Genomic DNA, 18,255 nt, shown 5'->3' with positions numbered 1-18,255 from the left:
TTATCCACATGTTTAATTCCTGCTCACTCTCCTCCATATTCATCATAAGTTTGCTCATCATTTTAGAGTTGTATTTTCCTTGGAATTACGTGAAAGCCTCTTGAGCTTGCTCTCACTATTACTAACTGGGTTTCCACAGGGTACACTGTGCTCCCTACTGCTTCTAAAACCATTTAAAATTTTGGGGCCATTTTTAGTTTTCTTATATTCTTTCCTTAATTTAACCAGCAACGTTTTCATCTCATTCTGCCGTCCTATTTTATCTTTCGTCTTTTCTTTCATACAGCTTATTTTTTCTGGAAGTTTCCTGAAAATACAAAGTTAATAGATATCTAAATTTTACTTGGCTTTCTGTAGTAAATCCTTCCTAAAATTTGGTCATTTCCCTACCTTCTAAATGGTAGGTTATGCTTTTTTAGATGAAGAATCTTTTCTCTCACTGACCTGCGAGGGTTTTTTTCCCTACTTCTTCTTTATATCCAAACTTGAAAAAGAAGAAATCTACTCAGGCTTGTTATTCATTTCCAGTAGCGGATAAACTCGCCTTGGCTACTCTCACAGCACACACAGAGGTTGTCAGAATACTCTTCCCAGATCTTAAGCCAGAGCTGGTTGTCTCAAACATCAGTTAGATAATCCAGAAGCCTACAGGGAAGGAGGAGATGCTGGGACAAGAGTCGCTGCCAGCAAGGGAGTCTCGCCTCCGTATAATTTCGTCTTTGTGTCTCGTAAAGCTTCTAAAGCTGTGGAGCCAGTTTACTTATGTCTGGTTTTCGGTTCGGCCTGGCCGTCATCCCAAGTACGCGATGTGATTGTCCAGCTTCCTAGCTGGTGTACGGCTTCTCCCTGCCACCCTACTCACTGGTTTTCTATTTCGGAGAGCCACAGTAGAGCGTGCCCTTGGGCTCCCCAGGGGATTGATTTCAAACGTTGTTGACCCAAAACAACAAAAGTGGTTCCATGTGGAAAGACTGCTGACTGCTCCAGGGCTCACACGCACTCCTAAAGAGTACAAGACTTCCCCAGAATCTCCGATCTCATATACTCCCATGCTGCCTTGCTGTCTAAGCAAGGTGAGCTGCATTTCAGCTCGCCATGCCATCTACGTTATAGTCCTAACTGCCCTGTAAATTATTTCTTAAAATATTCAAAGTGTGTGTTGTGTTCCTGACATCTCTCTCTAGTTTTCACTTCTGAGACAGCATTTCAGATAGGATCTAATATTGGAAAAAAGGAGTTAGTCCTTGTATTCAATTGTCCTCTTACTCAGAAATCTTACCCAATCGAAGTCTGATTTTTACTAAGAAAGGAAATAATTTTCTTTACAGAGATTCACCTCACTCGAAATCCTATTTGGAGTTGGGGATCCCCATATCACTATCACTCCCTCAAAAAATTTGTTCTAACAATTTAATTAACTTCTCCTTGCCTTGAAAATATGATTTCTAGCCAAGTGAACCTCAGTAAAGAAAACTGCTTCCTTTCTTAATAAAAAACCAAGACAGGATGGGTGCTGACAACTTTCTTGTACTACACACACACACACACACACACACACACACACACACCTCCAACAGCATAGCTATGTGCCCCTGCTTCCTCCCGTATTTATCTCAAAATTTGGGCAGAAAAAAAAATGTTATTGGTTTTTTCCAAATAGCATCAAAGACTTCCAATTAGATTCAACAACTATAGACTGGGAGCTTGACAGGTTCATAGCACTCTGCTAAGCACTAACACTTGGCCTTCCAGGCACCAGCCCACGAGGGACAGAGAGAAATAAGACACTGACTCTCTGTGCTCCCACAGCATCCTGTGCATGTCACTAAAATAATACCTGTGACACACACTAAAATCCTGGTTTTTTTCTCCTACTAGACCAGAAGCCTTTAGAAAACAGACCACCACTCAGTCATCATCACGTCCCCAGCACCTATTACACTTCCTGGTACAAAGGAGGTTTTACAAAACATGTTAGTTGAACAAAACAGAAACCCGTTGTAGCTCCCGCCCTTGAGGAGAGAGCGGTATCCTGGCTTAGCTGTAAATCAGTGCTCCCGTCGTGAACACCCTCCCATGTCGGGGAACCCAGCACACACACAGATGCTTTGGGATCTATCTTCCCGACTGGATGCACACCACAGGAGTGTTCTGGAAAACCCTCTCCCAGGACAATGTGGAGTTGAGGCTCAGCAGAATGAGCCACCTCTAATTTTCTTCCCAATTCTTTCAGAGCCACAGTCCCCACAAGACAGAAAGGCAGGTGGAGGTATGACCTAGGTGACCTTGAGACTAGGCTCCACTCTGACTCCCACAATCCACCGGCTGACATAAACACCTGGTCTCTTGTCCTGGCAACCAGAACATAGCCCCCAGGTGTCCAGCAGGTCTGTTCCCCCCAGCATTCCCAGACCAGACTGGTCAGACTGGTATTTCTGGGTCCCTGCCACTAGAGGCGTGGCCTCCAAAAGTGCAGCAGCCCCACCTGAGAATGATCCGAAGGTACTCATTGCCCTCCACCTCCTCACACTTGATGGACAGGAGCAAGTTCCCCAAACTGCTGCCAGTACAGTAAAAGTTTAGGTGATCCTAGAAACAGAAATCAGGTATTAACAGGGAGGAGGGGACCTTCCAGACATGGCCCCCCAAATCACCTCCTTCACCAGGAGCAAGAAGCCGCACAGCAGTGAGGAGGAAAGACAAGGGTGCTACTGCTATGGGTGCTGCTGAGGAGGAAGGGGGGGAAGGAGGATGGGGTCTGAAAGAGCAAGGTCACAGGAATGGATTCAAATGGCCCAGTCACTGGGATGCGCCAGGCAAGGGACTAAGGACTTAACACACATTGACTCTTTTAATCCTGACCACAACTTTATGGGGGAGATGACATCATCATCCCCATTTCACAGATAAGTAAACCAGCGTCCAGGGAGATTAACTTTTCAGGGTCACACGACCAGTAAGTGGCAGATCCAGCATTCGAGCCCACCTTGAACGCTGATGCTTAAGTTCTTCTCCAAGGACCCCACACATTCACTTCCTTGCTCCCAGGGGGAAACCCTTGCTCATTCAGACCATTTGCAGGAATAAAGCTAAGACGAACCCTGGCTCCTCCACCCATGGGGAGCTAAGAGGTCCTCTGGACAGCAGGTCTCTGTCAGGCTCAGGGAGCCCACCCCAGACCTGCTATATCAGCGTGGGGCCCTGGAATCTGCATTTGAACAATGCAGATGAGACTCTGCAAAACTGCCTTAGGCTAGAGACTTCCGGAACCTGCCCTCGGGACTTCCAAACCAGGCAAGTCTGAAGAGCAGAATGTATTTAAAGAAATGTGACTTTGTCACTTTTAAGCAATCGGAGGCTCACAGCACATCATCCAGGACAATTGCCCTGGGGACCTGCTGGAGTGAGGACAGGAGAGATGTGACTACTTAGATGCAGACAAAGACTTCCAAGGTGTGAGAACACATCTTCTGCTTCACCCTCCTTCACCCCCCAACACTACCCATGCCATCACCTCCAAGAACATCTGCTGGGAGTGGTGCCCCCAAGCACCATCACACTGAGCCTTCCTGACTTCAGCACACCCCATCCCCCCGCCCAGGAGCAGAGCTACTAGGACTTCCCCACCGAGGACAGCAGGACGGCGGCAGGCCCTAGGGACGGGGCAGGCTCAGGAAGGAGAAGAGAGGGAGACAGGGATGCGGAGGAGGCCCTGCCAGGTGCATTTCCCTGCCCGCCGCCCTGCAGCTGCTTTCGCGCAGGGCCATCAGCCTCACCTTCCCCAAGAAGTGCCTGCGGTAGGCCCTGGCTTCGCCCTTGCATTCAAGCTTATAGCCAAACGTGCTGGGGCTGAGACTGTCCTCTTCCTCCTCCTCACAGATGCTGCTGCCAAGGGAGGTCGGCGTCCCCACGTTCTCCGGGTCCTCAATCCAATAGCCCCCAAACTGGGGCAGGACAATCAGGGGATACGGGCCTCCCTTCTCCACAACCTGGAGGCACAGAGAAGGTCTTGCTCTGTGGCCTGCCCTGACTCAGGGGGAGGGAAAGGGAGGGCTGCCAGTGGTGGTATCCCCCCACCTCTGAACTGCTCCAAGGTGGAGACCCCCATATTTGAGGCCAAATACAGTAACACAAACCCCAAATTTAAGCCCAGCAACATCTCCCAGCTTCACCAACCCTGGAGCACCAGAGTTGCAAGGCTTCCATCAGCACCCCAGTCTAAACACAGCAAAACTGAGGCCACAAAGGGAAAATCCCAGGCCTGAGGCTCTCTCCCACGTGGGGTGGCACAGGGGCCATCAGCACCACCAGCTCCCCCAGCCCCACCCCAGAGATGAGACCCAGGGCAGGCTACGGTGTGGCCAGGGGGCTCCTACCTCATCAATGCTGGGGTACGGGATATAGTCATCCTGCAAGACAAATCAGACAAGGCTGCCATTAGCCCAGCAGCGCCCATGAAGTTGGAGGGTTGTTTCCATTCCCCTCTCCCAGGTCGGGGGTGGGGATGCCCGGCAGGCCGCACCAGAGCTCTGAGAGCATCAAAGAGAAGAGCGCCAGATGGAGAACAGCAGAGAGGCAGCTCTGGGGTCCGGCTTCCCTTGAGCGCTTCCCCGAATTGACAGAGCCTGAATGCAGACCTGCTGGCTGAAGAACAGCAGAGAGGCAGCTCTGGGGTCCGGCTCCCCTTGAGCGCTTCCCCGAATTGACAGAGCCTGAATGCAGACCTGCTGGCTGAAGACGGCAGTGCACAAAGGCTCTGAATTTCACGCCCTTCATGACGTCAGCTTCACCCCTTAGAAAGCTTTAACAGGAAGATGACCCCTGATCCCGCCCAGCCCTGCCTGCAGGCAAGGGAGCTGACCTCCAAGTAAGGAGCTGCACCGCTGGGCCTTGGGAAAGGAAACTGAAGCTGAGAGCCGAGGACCACTGGCGCCCAAAGCCCGATACCCCGAAATGCCGTGCGGTTCGTTTGCAGAAGCAGGTACGGAAGAGCTAGGATGAGCCACAGGCCTTGGTCTCACCCGAGGCTTCCACCTCAGCCCACTCTAAGGCCGCCCTAAAGGCATCAAGCAGGGCCTTCCTATTGTCCACTGTGCACCAGTGAACACGGGCGGGCACATCCACTTAAGGAGCTCTTGGTGAAAGGCAAATGAAAGACCGCAGAGCCCAGCACGCCGGCCGTCCCCCTGCCGGGCCCACCGGGCTGCCACCTCATCCACACAGCCCACCTTGTTCTTCTGGGGGCCTGGCTTCTGCTCTTCAAGCTTGATCCCCTGTGGAAACAAGGAAAAGAGGATCCGTGGAAAAGAAAAGGTCATAAAATAGGGGCCAAATGGAGGGTTCCCTTGGGATCCTCAGGCCCCTGCCTCAATAGGGTTGGTAATCACAGCAACAGCTGGTGTGTGCTGGGTCTTTACACATCACACACCTTGTCACACCCAGTCCTCATGGCAGCTCCGAGGAAAGCAGGAGGATAGACAGATAAGAGTACAGACTCAAGCTAGAGCACCGGGGTTCAAATCCCAACATTGCCACTTACGACCTTGGGCAAGTCCCAAACCTTTGCGGCTCAGTGTTCATCTGCACAACGGGAAGGGTAATAGCAGCTACTATCGTGGTAAAGGTTAAATGTTGAGGATGTGTTAAGCCCTTGAAAGAGCGACTGGTTTTGCTATAGGCCATTATTACCATTATCATTAGGCAGTATTATCCCGGCACTGAAATCTCTCTGCCAGGCCCTTAGAACCAGTAGGTAAGGGGCAAGGATGGGAACCCACATCTGAATGGTGTCCAAGCCAGCACTCTGGACCTGGCGCCACCATAGCTCTTCTCCCTCCTTGGGGTGCAGACCCACAGGTGACACGCAGGGGGCCTGGGGCTCATTCGCTTCTGGGAAGCAGTGCCTTGTCCAGCGGTCCTATGGTCAAGATCTGACTTACCTGGGTTTTTTCAAGAGGGGAGTATATGATTGAATAAATTAAATAAGATTGTTTGAATAAATTAAATAAGGGTATGAGATGGTGGGATAACTGGGAGAAAAGACCATCCTAATCATAACACATGGGGATTTTAAGCTGCCTCAGCACCTTCCCACTATTGTCTCCTAGGAAGCCCTCAGCACCTTTATACCAAAGGGAAACTGAGGCACAGGGAAGCAGGCTGCTTCTGCTGTTGCACAGCTAGTGAGTGGCAGGGCCCGGACTTCAAGCCGGGCTGTCCGTCGAAGTGCACGATCATATCCCACAGGCTCTTGAGCCCCGGGCTTCTGCTCACTGGCTGGATTTAGACTTCGGCTTCCCCGGACTTCTCAGGGCTGAGTCACCCGGCAGCATTGCTCAGGAGGGCGTGGGAGAACCCCTCCCACTGGACAGGTGCTCGTCTCCCCATACAGGGAGAAAACCACCTGGGTGGCCCTGCAGACCCTGTCCAGGGAAGCAAACTGGGCAGATGGGGAAGGGGGTGATGTCAGGAGTGTGTTTTGTTTGTCCTGCATTAGTCACCCCTACCTGGGAACAGCCCCTGGGCAGGAAAGCAAACCTCCTCCCTTCTCCTTCCCTCCCTGACGACAGAGCCACCACCCAGCTCTGGGCCCTCTCCCTTCTGCGTGTCTGCCTTTGCAATAGTCATTGTCATTATCCCCCCTTTTCCCTACCATGAAGAAATCGGGGATCAGAGAGGTAGAACGACTTGACCAAGGAAACTCAGCTAGACAGTGTCAGAGTTAAAACTTTGAACCCAGGACCAAACGGACCCAAAGCTTGTGTTTTTAGTCCACGTTGCTTCATAGGGATTGTGCCTTCTTCCAATTCCTCCACTCTCAGAGCGGGGTTCAGCAGCTCCAGATTTGAGTTTCAGCTCTCCACGACTCACAAGTACCGTGGGCACTGGACGGCTCTGAGACTCAGTCTCCACAGCCGCAGCCTGAGAAGAGGTGGGACCCACACCCAAGCACAGGATCTGGCCACACCACACCACCTGCCTCATTCCCAGTATTTCCCCATATGCATACAGAGGAGCTGGAAACTGTGGGCTTCTTGGAGGCCAGGGCCCAGCGGGGCACATGGCAGGGATCTAACCCCCAGGAAGTTCGATTTCGGCCCCTGGCAGTCTCAACGGAGATGGAATAGGCAGACCCTTAGATGTCTGCTGCCACGAACACAGAGGGAGCACAGAAACCAGACCCTCACCCTCAAGAGGGTCCCAATCTGGTTGAGAAGTCAAGCCCCACCCAGTCTAGTAGCAGAAACAATGGAGGCCAGTTAAGTGAGGCTGAATTATGTGCTCAAACAGAGAGCTCTTTGTGGGGGAGGCAGGGGTCTCCAGATGGGGGCGAGGGACCGGTGGGTTGTGGGAACAAATGAAGAGAAGGCAGGGTGAGCTGCAAAGCCCCTGCCAGCTTCCCTGACAGCAGGGATTTCATGGGCTCGGAGTGAAAATCCCCACTTTACGCCAGGCAGCTGAGCACGTAATTACACACTCTGTCCCACCGCTCGCTCTCAAAGTGCGTGCCAACCGTTTCCACAACCTGACGAAGTTCCCTAAATGTGTATAAAATTAGTTTGCAGTCCACACACTGCTGGGCACAGGGGAGGATCTCAGTAACTTGTTCGTGATAACGGCACAACCATCAACAGTATTTTTCCCTCCAAGAGTCCCTCCCCTGCCCCACCGTCAGGAAGACCTGGCTTCCCTGCGGGCACCTCAGCAGCTCCTCCTGTGTCTCGGAACTGCAGAGGCACCCCACCTGCCTCTCCAGCACGTCCAGACCATTACCACAGAATCGTCCTTCCTCGAGCCTGTAGCATCTACTTAGGGCAAAAAGCATCATAACATAATGGCTAAGCCTTCTGGCCCTGAAGCTGCTTACTAGCCATGAGCCTTGAGAGCTTTAAGTAAGACCTCTGTGCCTCAGTTTTCTCACCTGTGAAAAGGGGCAATGATGATAATAAAGCTGCTTCCCGCGGGTTTAGGAAGAAAGGAGCTAACACTGGTCAGTATCTGAGCTGAGAAAAGTGCTTAAAATACATGTGCTAGGGATGCCTGGGTGGCTCCATCGATTAAGCGTCTGCCTTCAGCTCAGGTCATGATCCCAGAGTCCTGGGATCAAGCCCCACATTAGACTGCCTGCTCAGTGGGGAGTCTGTCTCTCCCTCTCCCTCTGCCTGCCACTCCCCCTGCTTATGCTCTCTCTAACAAATAAATAAAATCTTTAAAAATATATATATATATGTGCTATTGAGGCCCCTGGGTGGCTCAGTCAGTTAAGCGTCTGACTCTTGATTTCGGCTCAGGTCATGATCTCAGGGTCGTGGGATGGAGCCCTGCATTGGGCTCCACGCTTAGTGCAGAGTCTGCTTGGGATATTCTCTCTCCCTCTGCTCCTCCCCCTCCTTCCACTCATGCTCTCTAAATAAATAAAACCTTAAGAAAAAAAGAAATACATGTGCTATTGTCAACATCATCTTCCCATCCTTCCCACCTGTATCAGTTAAGCCTTCTGGACCCCCCCTCCCATATTCCCCAGGGCAGCAGTTCTCACCTGTGAGCCCTGGCCTCGTGGTGAGGGGTGATCAGAAAGGCCCCCAAACCCATTCTGAACACTGATTTGTCTGCAGTGCCTAGCAAGTATTTACATATATTATCTCATTTCATCCCAAAAACTGTGTAAGCAGGTATTCTAATTATTATTTATAGGGGCTGTGGCATGATTTGTAATAATAAATATTTTGGTCTTCTGGCACAGAACTCCTGTTGAATAAGTGATAAGAGCAACGGGAGCATTTGGGAGCATCTTTTGTTACAATCTTCATCTTTTGTCCTTGATTCCTGAAACAGCTCCAGAGCCATAAAGGTGAAAACCATAAGGTGATTCATAACTTTGTTAATGAGATGCCTTTTGGGACACCCCTAAGGATGGAGCTGGATGCCAGGGGAAACAGCCACTATTAGAGGGTTGGAACTTTCAGTCCCACCCCTCCAACCTCCTGGCAGGGGAGAGGGGCTGCAGATTGAATCAATCATGCTTAAGTACTGAAGCCTCCATTAAAAACCAAACGATGGGCTCAGAGAGCTTCCAGTTGGTGAGTACATGGCAGTGCGGGGAGAGTGATGCATCCAGAGGCCGTGGAAGTCCTTCCCCGCCTCCCCACACACCTGGCCCCCTGCAACTCTTCCATCTGTCTGTTCCTGAATTATATCCCTTTATAATAAATTGATACTCTGGTAAGTAAAGTGTTCTGAGTGCTATGAGCCACTCTAGCAAATTAATTGAACCTGAGCAGGGGGTCACAGGAACCTCAAATCTATAGCCTGCTGCTCAGAAACACAGGTGACAACAGACTTGTGACTGGCATGGACGTGGGGAGGAGGTGGTCTTGTGGGGCAGAGCCCTTGCTCTGTGGGATCTGACACGCTCTCTGGGTAGACAGTGTCAGAATGGAGTTGACTGTAGGACACCCAGCGGATGTCACAGAATTGCTTGGTGGGGGAGGAACAACCACACATTTGGTGTGGAGGGAGGTGAAAACAGTGCTGTGAATAGACAGAAGCAGGAGCCAGAGGCTCAGAAAATGGAAGGAACTTGTGCTGGTGAGTGTTAGGTGCAGGCTTTGGCCTCCCGAGGGGCTCTCCTCCTCAGCTCTGCCTCCCAGACACAAGATGACCTCCCCTAGGAAAGGGCTTCCTTTTTCAGACTTTCTTTCCCACCCATTCTAGGAACAATGGACCCTTTCAAGCCTTCCCCACATCTGTGGGGTTATGGTAGCCGCATCTGCTCTGCTGGAGGGTTTCTGCTTTCTATCTTCTCCCCTTCCTCAAGCAGGAGCCTTCCCAGAATGTCAGGCCACTCAACACAAAATGGCCTGAGGTGGTCCCGGCCACCAGGCTGGGAGTTCTCTCTTCTCTGCCCCTCCCTCCAAGGCTCCCAAGTTCTGCCTGGTGTTGTTGCCCCACGGTGACTGCAGCAGGCCCCCCACCCAGGGCTCGGCTTCCCCACTTTGGGGATGCTCACCTGCATTTTCTCCAGCATCTCGAAGAACTCCGCAGACTGAAAAACACAAAGAGGATGCGTCAGCCAGGAGGTCCGCTGAGAAAGCCTCTCACCAACTGTCTGCAAGCCCATCCCAGGGCTTCCCCGGAGACAAGAGTCATTTGGATCAAGACAGAAGGTAATTCGATTTTGCTTTTGCAGGGCTGGAGGGCCAGAACACCCCCTACAACAAAAGAAAAAATGACACACCCCCAGGCTGGCAAATGGCCCTGAGGAGAGCAGGTACTCAGTCTCCGTCAAGAGAGGAGCCTGTGGGGTCACAGGGAAAAGCCAAGTTCCCTAAAACCTGTCAGGCCCAGGATTCGGCCTCCAGCAGGAGCCCTGTTTGGGATGTTTTCAGCCCAATGCTGGGCCCAAGGTGCCCAACACAAGTGGTTTTTCAACTTCTGTGGCGACACAGCCCTCCTGTCTCCCATCTCACTTAGAACTCCAACATATAAAATCAGTGAAAGCGGAGTCCCTCTGGGGACTTGAGCCCCTAATGTCCCTGCCCCCAAAGCAGCTCTTTGGGACCCTAGAGCTTGTGAGCAAAGCCTGGAATCCACTGAACTGGAGCCTCCAGAGACTTGGACAGATTATTCTAAAAATCTCAAACAATGTAAGACCAAACGTTTAACCTGCTTTGGTGCCCCCCTTGTAAATTCCAGGTAAAGGCAAAACCCAGGAAAAGGAAGTGGAACAGAGGGGTGAGGGGCTAGAAGCTGTACCCTAACAAAACAGACGCAGAGATCTCTCAGCAGTTTCCCCACTTCCCCTTCCATAAAAATAGCTACACTTTCTTGTTGTAACATCACTGCCCACATCTGGGCCCTGGCAAGCCGTGAGTTAATGAGCACCCAGAACACAGTCCTCAGATGGACAGGAAAGAAAGCAGTGATGATGAAAAACAAGGAGGTCCTTGTCACTTCCTCCTGAGGAGGAAGAGCGCCCCTCCCTTCCTCTGTAGGCAGCAATGGGCCAGACCTACCTGGAGACCCCTGCCCGCAGAATTCCCAGAGAGAACCACTGCGGGAAGGACCTTCGTGGAGTCACCTGGCTTAAAATGAGCCCCACCCCACCCCGAGGCCACAGCTCGCCCGTCAGAGGCAACAGTCTCTAACCTCCAGCAGTTCAGGTCCCAGGGTGTGGAAACCCCGTGTGAACGTACAACGTGGGGGACACGCTTCAGGCACCCACATCAAGCACCCTTGACCAGAGGCCGCCATGCAACACACAACTCCTGAGCCCATCCTTCCCACGGGCCCTGTGCACCCTACCACCTCCAGTCTCCAGGAGACCAAGATGCCTAGACAGAAAGAATTTATACCAATCAATAAGGCTAGAAAGATGAGCAGGAAGACGACAAAAGGGCAGAAACAAGCAACAATTACACGCACAGACGTCTGACCCAGCAATTCCTCTTCGAGGGATCTGTGCTATAAACACACTTCTGTGTGAGCACAAGGATGGGTGCTCCCTGCAGCACTGTTTGGTTACAATGAGCTACGTTCGAAGAGTATGAACTGAGTGCCAATAAATTAAATAGCTTGGATGAAATGGACAATTTCTAGCAATACACCAACTACCAAAACTGACTCTAAGAAATGGAAAATCTAAAAAGATCTATAATAAATAAAGTGAATTAGTAATCAAGAAGCTACACAAGGAAAAGCTCAGGTCCAGGTGGCTTCGGCTGTGAATTCCGCCGTTGAAGAATTAATACTAATTCCTCAGAAACTCTTAAAATAGAACACTTCCCAACTCATTCTAGGAGGCTAGTGTTACCCCAACAACAAAACCAAAGACATCACAAGAAAATGACAGACCAACATTGCTTACAAATATAGACACAAAAATTCTCAAAAACACTAGCAAACAGAATCCAACAATGTATAAAAACACTTATACATTGCGGCCTGGTGAGATTTATTACAGTAAAGTTGGTTTATCCAAACATCAATGCCTATGATACACCAGAGGACTAGAATAAAAACAAAAAACATATTATCAATTCAACAGACAAAAAGAAAGCATTTGACAAAATTCCAAACCCTTTTTTGATTAAAAATTAGAAAAAAACAACAAACTAGATAGAAGGGAAGTTCCTCAACATGATAAAGGGCAGCTACCAAAAAACCGCAGGTAATAATATTCTTAATAATGGAAAACGAGATACTTTATCCATAAAATAAGGAATAAAACTAATCATTGTCATCATTTCTATTTATCACTGTGCTGGATGTCCCAGCCAAAACAGTTAGGCAAAAGAAAAAAAAAAAACTATATAAAAGGCATCCAAACTGAAAAGAAAGAAGTGAAACTATCTCATTCACAGATGACAGGATCTTGTACACAGAAAATACTAAGGGGGCGCCCGGGTGGCTCAGTCAGTTAAGTTGACTCTTCATGTCGGCTCAGGTCGTGATCGCAGGGTTGGGAGATCAAGCCCTGGGTGAGGCTCCACACTCAGCGCAGAGTCTGCTTGAGACTCTCTCCCTGCCCCCACCTCTGCCCCTCCCCCCACTCACACTCTCAAATAAATAAATAAATTACTTTTTTGAAAAAGAAGATACTGAGAAATTCGCTAAAAAAACTATTAAAACTAATATAATAAATGATTTCTGTAGGGATGCAAGACACAAGATCAATATACAAAAATAAATTGTATTTTTATACATTATGGACAATTAAAATAAAATTAAGAAAACAATTCCAACTGCAATAGCATCAAAGAAAATAAAAATACTTAGAGGTAACTTTAAAAAAGAAATGAAAAACTTATACTCTGGAAAGCACAGAACATTGATTAAAGAAATTTTTTTTTAAGATTTTATTTATTTATGTGACAGAGAGACAGCCAGCGAGAGAGGGAACACAAGCAGGGGGAGTGGGAGAGGAAGAAGCAGGCTCCCAGCGGAGGGGCCTGATGTGGGGCTCGATCCCAGAACGCCAGGATCACGCCCTGAGCCGAAGGCAGATGCTTAACGACTGTGCCACCCAGGCGCCCCTGATTAAAGAAATTTTAAAAGCTCTAAATAAATGGAATAAATCCCATGATCACAACTAGAAGGTCAGAATGACTAAGATATCTACACCCTCCAAACTGATCTACAGATTCATTGCAATAGCTATCAAAATCCTAGCTGAATCCTTTGTAGAAATTAAAGTGATCCTAAAATTGACATTGAAACTCAAGGGGCCCAGAATAGCCAAAAGAACAAAGTTGGAGGACTCACACTTCCCAATTTCAAAACTTACTGCAAAGCAAAAACAATCAAGATAATGTGTCACTGACACAAGGATAGACCTATAGATCAATGAAATAGAAATTCAGTGGGGTCTTTTCAACAAATTGTCCTGGGAAAACTGGATAGCCATGTACAAAAGAATGAGGTTGGACCCTTATGACACACGATATACAGAAATTAACTGAAAATGAATCAACAACCTAACTGTAAGATCTAAAATTACAAAACTCTTAGGAGAAAACATAGGAGTAAGTCTTTGTGACATTGTACTTGGCAATTTGTATTTCTATTTGTCCTTAGGACACCCAAAGCATAAGCAACAACAACCACAAAACCCAATAAATTAGACTTCACCAAAATTAAAAACTTTTGTGCTTTGATGGATACAATCAAGTACCAAAAAGACAATCTCACAGAACAGGAGAAATATTTGCAAATCATATATCTGATAAGGGACTTGTATCTAGAATAAAGAATTCTTGCAACTCAATAATAAAAAGATAATTTTTTAAAGAGTTTTTATTTTAGAGAGAGAGTGCATGCACAAGTGGGGCTTGGGGCAGAGGGAGAGAGAAAGGGGAAGCAGACTCCATGCTGAGTAAGGGAGCCCACACGGGGCTGGATCCCAGGACCCCAAGATCAAGACCTGAGCCAAAACCAAGAATTGGAGGCTTACCAACTGAGCCACCCACATGCCCCAATAAAAAGATAATTTAAAAATGAGCAAAGAATTTGAATAGGCCTTTTTCCAAAGAAGGTATACAAATGAACAACAAGCACATGCAAAGATGCTCAACATCATTAGTCATTGGGAAATGTCAATCAAAACCACACCGAGGAACACTTTCCACCCACGAGAGTGGCTATAACCAAACAGAAATAAGAGCAAGTGCTGGCGAAAAGTGGAGAAATTAGAGCCCTCACACACGGTTAGTGAGAATGCAAAACGGTGCACCCACTGTGGAAACGTCTGGCAGTTCCTCAAAAGGTTCACCATAGAGCTACCATTTGACCCAGCAATTCCACTCTGAGGTATGCAAGCCAAGAGAAATGAAAACACTGTCCACAAAAAAAAACTCACACACCAACATTCACAGCAGCAATATTCATAACATCCAAAAAGTAGAGACAACCTCAACACCCATCAGCTCATGAACAAATTATGGCAGAGCCGCACAGTGGAACAGGTCTCAGCCGTAGAAAAGGATAATGTATTTATTCATGCTACATGCAACATGGATAAACCTTGAAACATTGTGCTAAGTGCAAGAAGCCAGAACACAAAAGGCCATCTCTTACGATTCCATTATATGAAATGTCCAGAAAAGGCAAATGCAGAGAGACGAACAGTAGATCTGTGGTTGCCTAAGGCTAAAGGAAATGGGAGATTTGGAGGATGATGGCTAAAGGGTACAGGGTTTCTTGGGTTTGTTTTGTTTTGTTTTCATTTTAATACCAGTATAGTTAACATACAATGTTATGTAAGTTTCAGGTGAATGAGGGCTTCCTTTTGAGGTGGTGAAAATGTTCTAAATTCAATTGTGATGGTTGCACAATTCTGTAAATATGCAAAAAACACTGATTTATACACTTTAAATTGGTGATCTTGGTACATAAATTATATCTCTATACAGCCGTTTCTTTTTAAGATTTATTTATCTGACAAAAAGAGAGACAGCGAGAGAGGGAACACAGCAGGGGGAGTGAGAGAGGGAGAAGCAGGCTTCCTGCTGAGCAGGGAGCCCGACGCGGGGCTCAATCCCAGGACCCCGAGATCATGACCTGAGCCAAAGGCGGACACTTAATGACTGAGCCATCCTGGCGCCCCTATAAAGCTGTTTCAAACCAACTATGCAGCCATTCAAAAGAAAGCAATAGAGTTACTGCTTACATGAGACACTCTCCAAGACACAGTAAGTGGGGCGGGGGGGGGGGGGGGGGAAGCAAATCGGAGAGCACACAGAATAGGATCCCACGTTTATAAAAACAAAACCAAAGGCTGCCTTTATGTATATAAATACCTAGAAAATAATATGGAAGAATATGCCTCATTGTCAAAAAGCAATTATATTGAGAAGGGGGAGTGGGAGTAGTAAGGGGTTTGTGCTTTACATATGGCCTACTTCACAAGCATGCAGACCTACATGACTTGTATAATTAAATTTCAAATAAATACATTTTGTACAGGAAACAGTAAAATGTGCAAAAGATGTGAACAATTTGCTAACGGAGAAAAAGAAAATGAACAGAAAAGACACGGCATGCCCAACCTCCTTAGTTTTAAAAAAAATTAAGATAATAAGATAACATCTTTCATCTGTCCGATTGGCAAGGATATGGCATTAAGGATACAGGGACTGTAGGTAAGTGTGCACCTGGCACAACCTTCCTGAAGGGCAATTTGATGCTCTCTGTACACAGCTTTAAAAATGTTCACATATGAGACGCCTGGGTGGCTCAGTCGATTAAGCGTCTGCCATTGGCTCGGGTCATGATCTCGGGGTCCTGGGATCGAGACCCACATCGGGCTCCCTGCTCAGCAGGGAGCGTGCTTCTCCCTCTGCCTGCCGCTTCCCCTGCTTGTGCTCTCCCTCTGACAAATAAATAAAATCTTAAAAAAAAAAATGTTCATGTATTTTGGTCCAATAAACCCACTCTAGGAAATTTACCCTAACACAATATATGGGCAACTATACAATGCTATTTGTTGCAACATTGTTTACAGGCAAAAAAGCAGAAACAGCCAGGGGCACCTGAGGGGCTCAGTTGGTTAGACATCTGCCTTTCCACTCAGGTCATGACCTCAGGGCTCCCTGCTCAGCAAGGAGTCTGCTTCTCCCTCTCCCTTCTGCCCCTCCCCCTAGCTCCTGGGCACACATGTTCTCGTTCTCTTTCTCTCTCTCCCCCTCTCAAATAAATAAAATCTTTAAGGAAAAAAAAGTAGAAACAGCCAAAGTACCCGCCAGTGAGGGAAAGAGTAAATAATGCATGAGATTATACCCCTACAATAAAATACTATGAGAGGAGATCTATGCTAATTATGCAAAACAAAGATTCACAATGCACTGTAAGAAAAAATGGAGTTTAGGTGATCCCATTTTTTTTTCAATTAAATATAAAAATCGTGTTTGTGTGTGTGTGTATCTCCTATGTGATATATATAGGTACTGATATACAGATACAGAATACATGTATCTAGGTATAGACACAGATATATAGGTCTGCATGTGAATATACACATCACTCATCCAGAAAAAAATAATAACTTGAAGGATAAATGCCAAAATAAGTTACAGGTTAAGGATAATTCTTTTTCCTTTTTGCTTTTCAGTATTTTTTATATTTTTCTATAACAACGATAAATTATTTTTGGAGTCACTGGTTACCCAGTAATAGTTTTTAAGACTTCAATACATAGGGGCACTTGGGTGGCTCAGTCGGTTAAGCTCTGCCTTCAGCTCAGGTCATGATCTCAGGATCCTGGGATCGAGCCCCACATTGGGCTCTCTGCCCATTGGAGAGTCTGCTTCTCCCTCTCACTCTCCCTCTATGCTCTCCCCCACTCTCTATCAAATAAATAAATAAAATCTTAAAAAAAAAAGGACTTCCAACACATAAGTGTAAGGCCTGGCATTCCTTTCTTTGCTTCTCTTAACCCCTGCTCCAGGCCCTTCCTTCATTTCATCACAGGGTCACAAGTATGCTAACTTTGTTGCCCAAAGAAAGCCCCTAGGTTCAGGCCAATTCATTTCTGGGTCTAACCTTGGCTCTGCGGATTACAGCGTGAGGCCCTCCTGAATCACCCCCATATCTAGCTTACTCTCTGTTATCCACGCAAACTGGCAATCAAAAAATCTGTGTGTTCTTAGACAATGCCCTTGCACGACTTAATCCATTAACCCCAAATGATTAAGCACCTGCAAGGCATAGACTAGACACTGGAAGTACGAGGCAAGGCCCCAATTTCCAGGGTCCTTGATCTTAATTAAGAGACAAGGCTGCCCAGAGCTATGTTACAGATGACCAGGGCCACAGTGGCTCAGAGGAGGCATGAAGCACTCTGGTCAAGCACTAGAAGGTCAAGCATATTAGTTCTCTGTTGCTGTATAACAAATAACTCCAGAACTTAGTGACTCAAAACTCCTTTGGTTCAGGGATTCAGAAGTGGCTTAGTTGTATGGTTCTAGCTCAGAGCTCCTCAGGTGGCTGCTGTCGGGAGAGGAGCAGAGGCTGCATCATCCGAAGACCTGACTGGGGCTGGGGCATCTGCTTCCAACATGGCACACTCACAAGGCCCCGTTCCTCAGCACAGGGGCCTCTCCACAGGCGGCTCAGATGTCCCGAGTGAGTGATCCAGAGACAAAGCTATAGTACCTTTCGTGACTTAGTCTGTGAAACTGCACATCATCGTTTCCCCTTTGTCCTCTTCATTAGAAGCGAGTGTCCCCAACCAGCCCACACACAAGGGGAGAGGAATCAGGTTCCCCCTCTTGAGGAAGTATCAAAAAATGTGTGGACACCATTTAACACCACCACACCAAGGAAGGCTTCTAGCAAGAAGTGGGATCCCACTGGACTTTAAAGAATAAACAAAAGTCACTTTGGTAGAGGGGGGAAGAGGCCATTACTGGCAATGGTTACTGTGTGGACAAAGGTGAAAAGATGGAGAAGCATGATGTGTGCTCAAGGAACAGTGAGTGAGTGGATCAACCTGGCAGACAGGCCTCTGGGTCAACAACCTGAAGATCGGCCTGAGAGACTCCACATGCCAGGAATCCAGCTTCATCTGTAAGGCCACAGAGAGCTACAGATGTCTGTGGCCAGTAGAAGGATGCAGGAGGCCAGAGAACCCAGGGGTCAAAGCCAGATCCGGGAAGCGGCCAGCCCGCTACTGCCCAGCTGTGTGGCATGAGACATGCTACTCAAGCTCTCTTCATTCCCTCAACCTGAAAGCAGAATCAGCCCTGCCTTTCAGGGCTC

General features: G+C 47.9%; 1 protein-coding gene across 5 annotated transcripts in view; it reads right to left on the bottom strand.

Moving 5' to 3' along the window:
• RAP1GAP2 (RAP1 GTPase activating protein 2) overlaps window positions 1–18,255 on the bottom strand; it is a 178,759-nt gene that overhangs the window by 46,328 nt on the left and 114,176 nt on the right. For all 5 annotated transcript variants that reach the window (XR_008961190.1, XM_057317758.1, XM_057317757.1 and 2 more), the window contains 5 exons: window positions 10,010–10,045; window positions 5,229–5,273; window positions 4,377–4,409; window positions 3,777–3,989; window positions 2,486–2,589 (listed from right to left, as the gene is read on the bottom strand). Coding sequence is in view for 4 of the 5 variants with exons in the window: in XM_057317758.1 (XP_057173741.1) it covers window positions 2,486–2,589; window positions 3,777–3,989; window positions 4,377–4,409; window positions 5,229–5,273; window positions 10,010–10,045 (431 nt within the window). In the remaining variant the exon portion in view is untranslated. The remainder of the gene's footprint in view (window positions 1–2,485; window positions 2,590–3,776; window positions 3,990–4,376; window positions 4,410–5,228; window positions 5,274–10,009; window positions 10,046–18,255) is intronic.

Source organism: Ursus arctos, unplaced genomic scaffold, assembly GCF_023065955.2.
Source record: "Ursus arctos isolate Adak ecotype North America unplaced genomic scaffold, UrsArc2.0 scaffold_24, whole genome shotgun sequence".
In the NCBI taxonomy this organism is placed as follows: Eukaryota; Metazoa; Chordata; class Mammalia; order Carnivora; family Ursidae; genus Ursus; species Ursus arctos.
The sequence above is the reverse complement of the archived record's forward strand: the minus strand, read 5'-3'. Positions and strand labels throughout refer to the sequence as shown.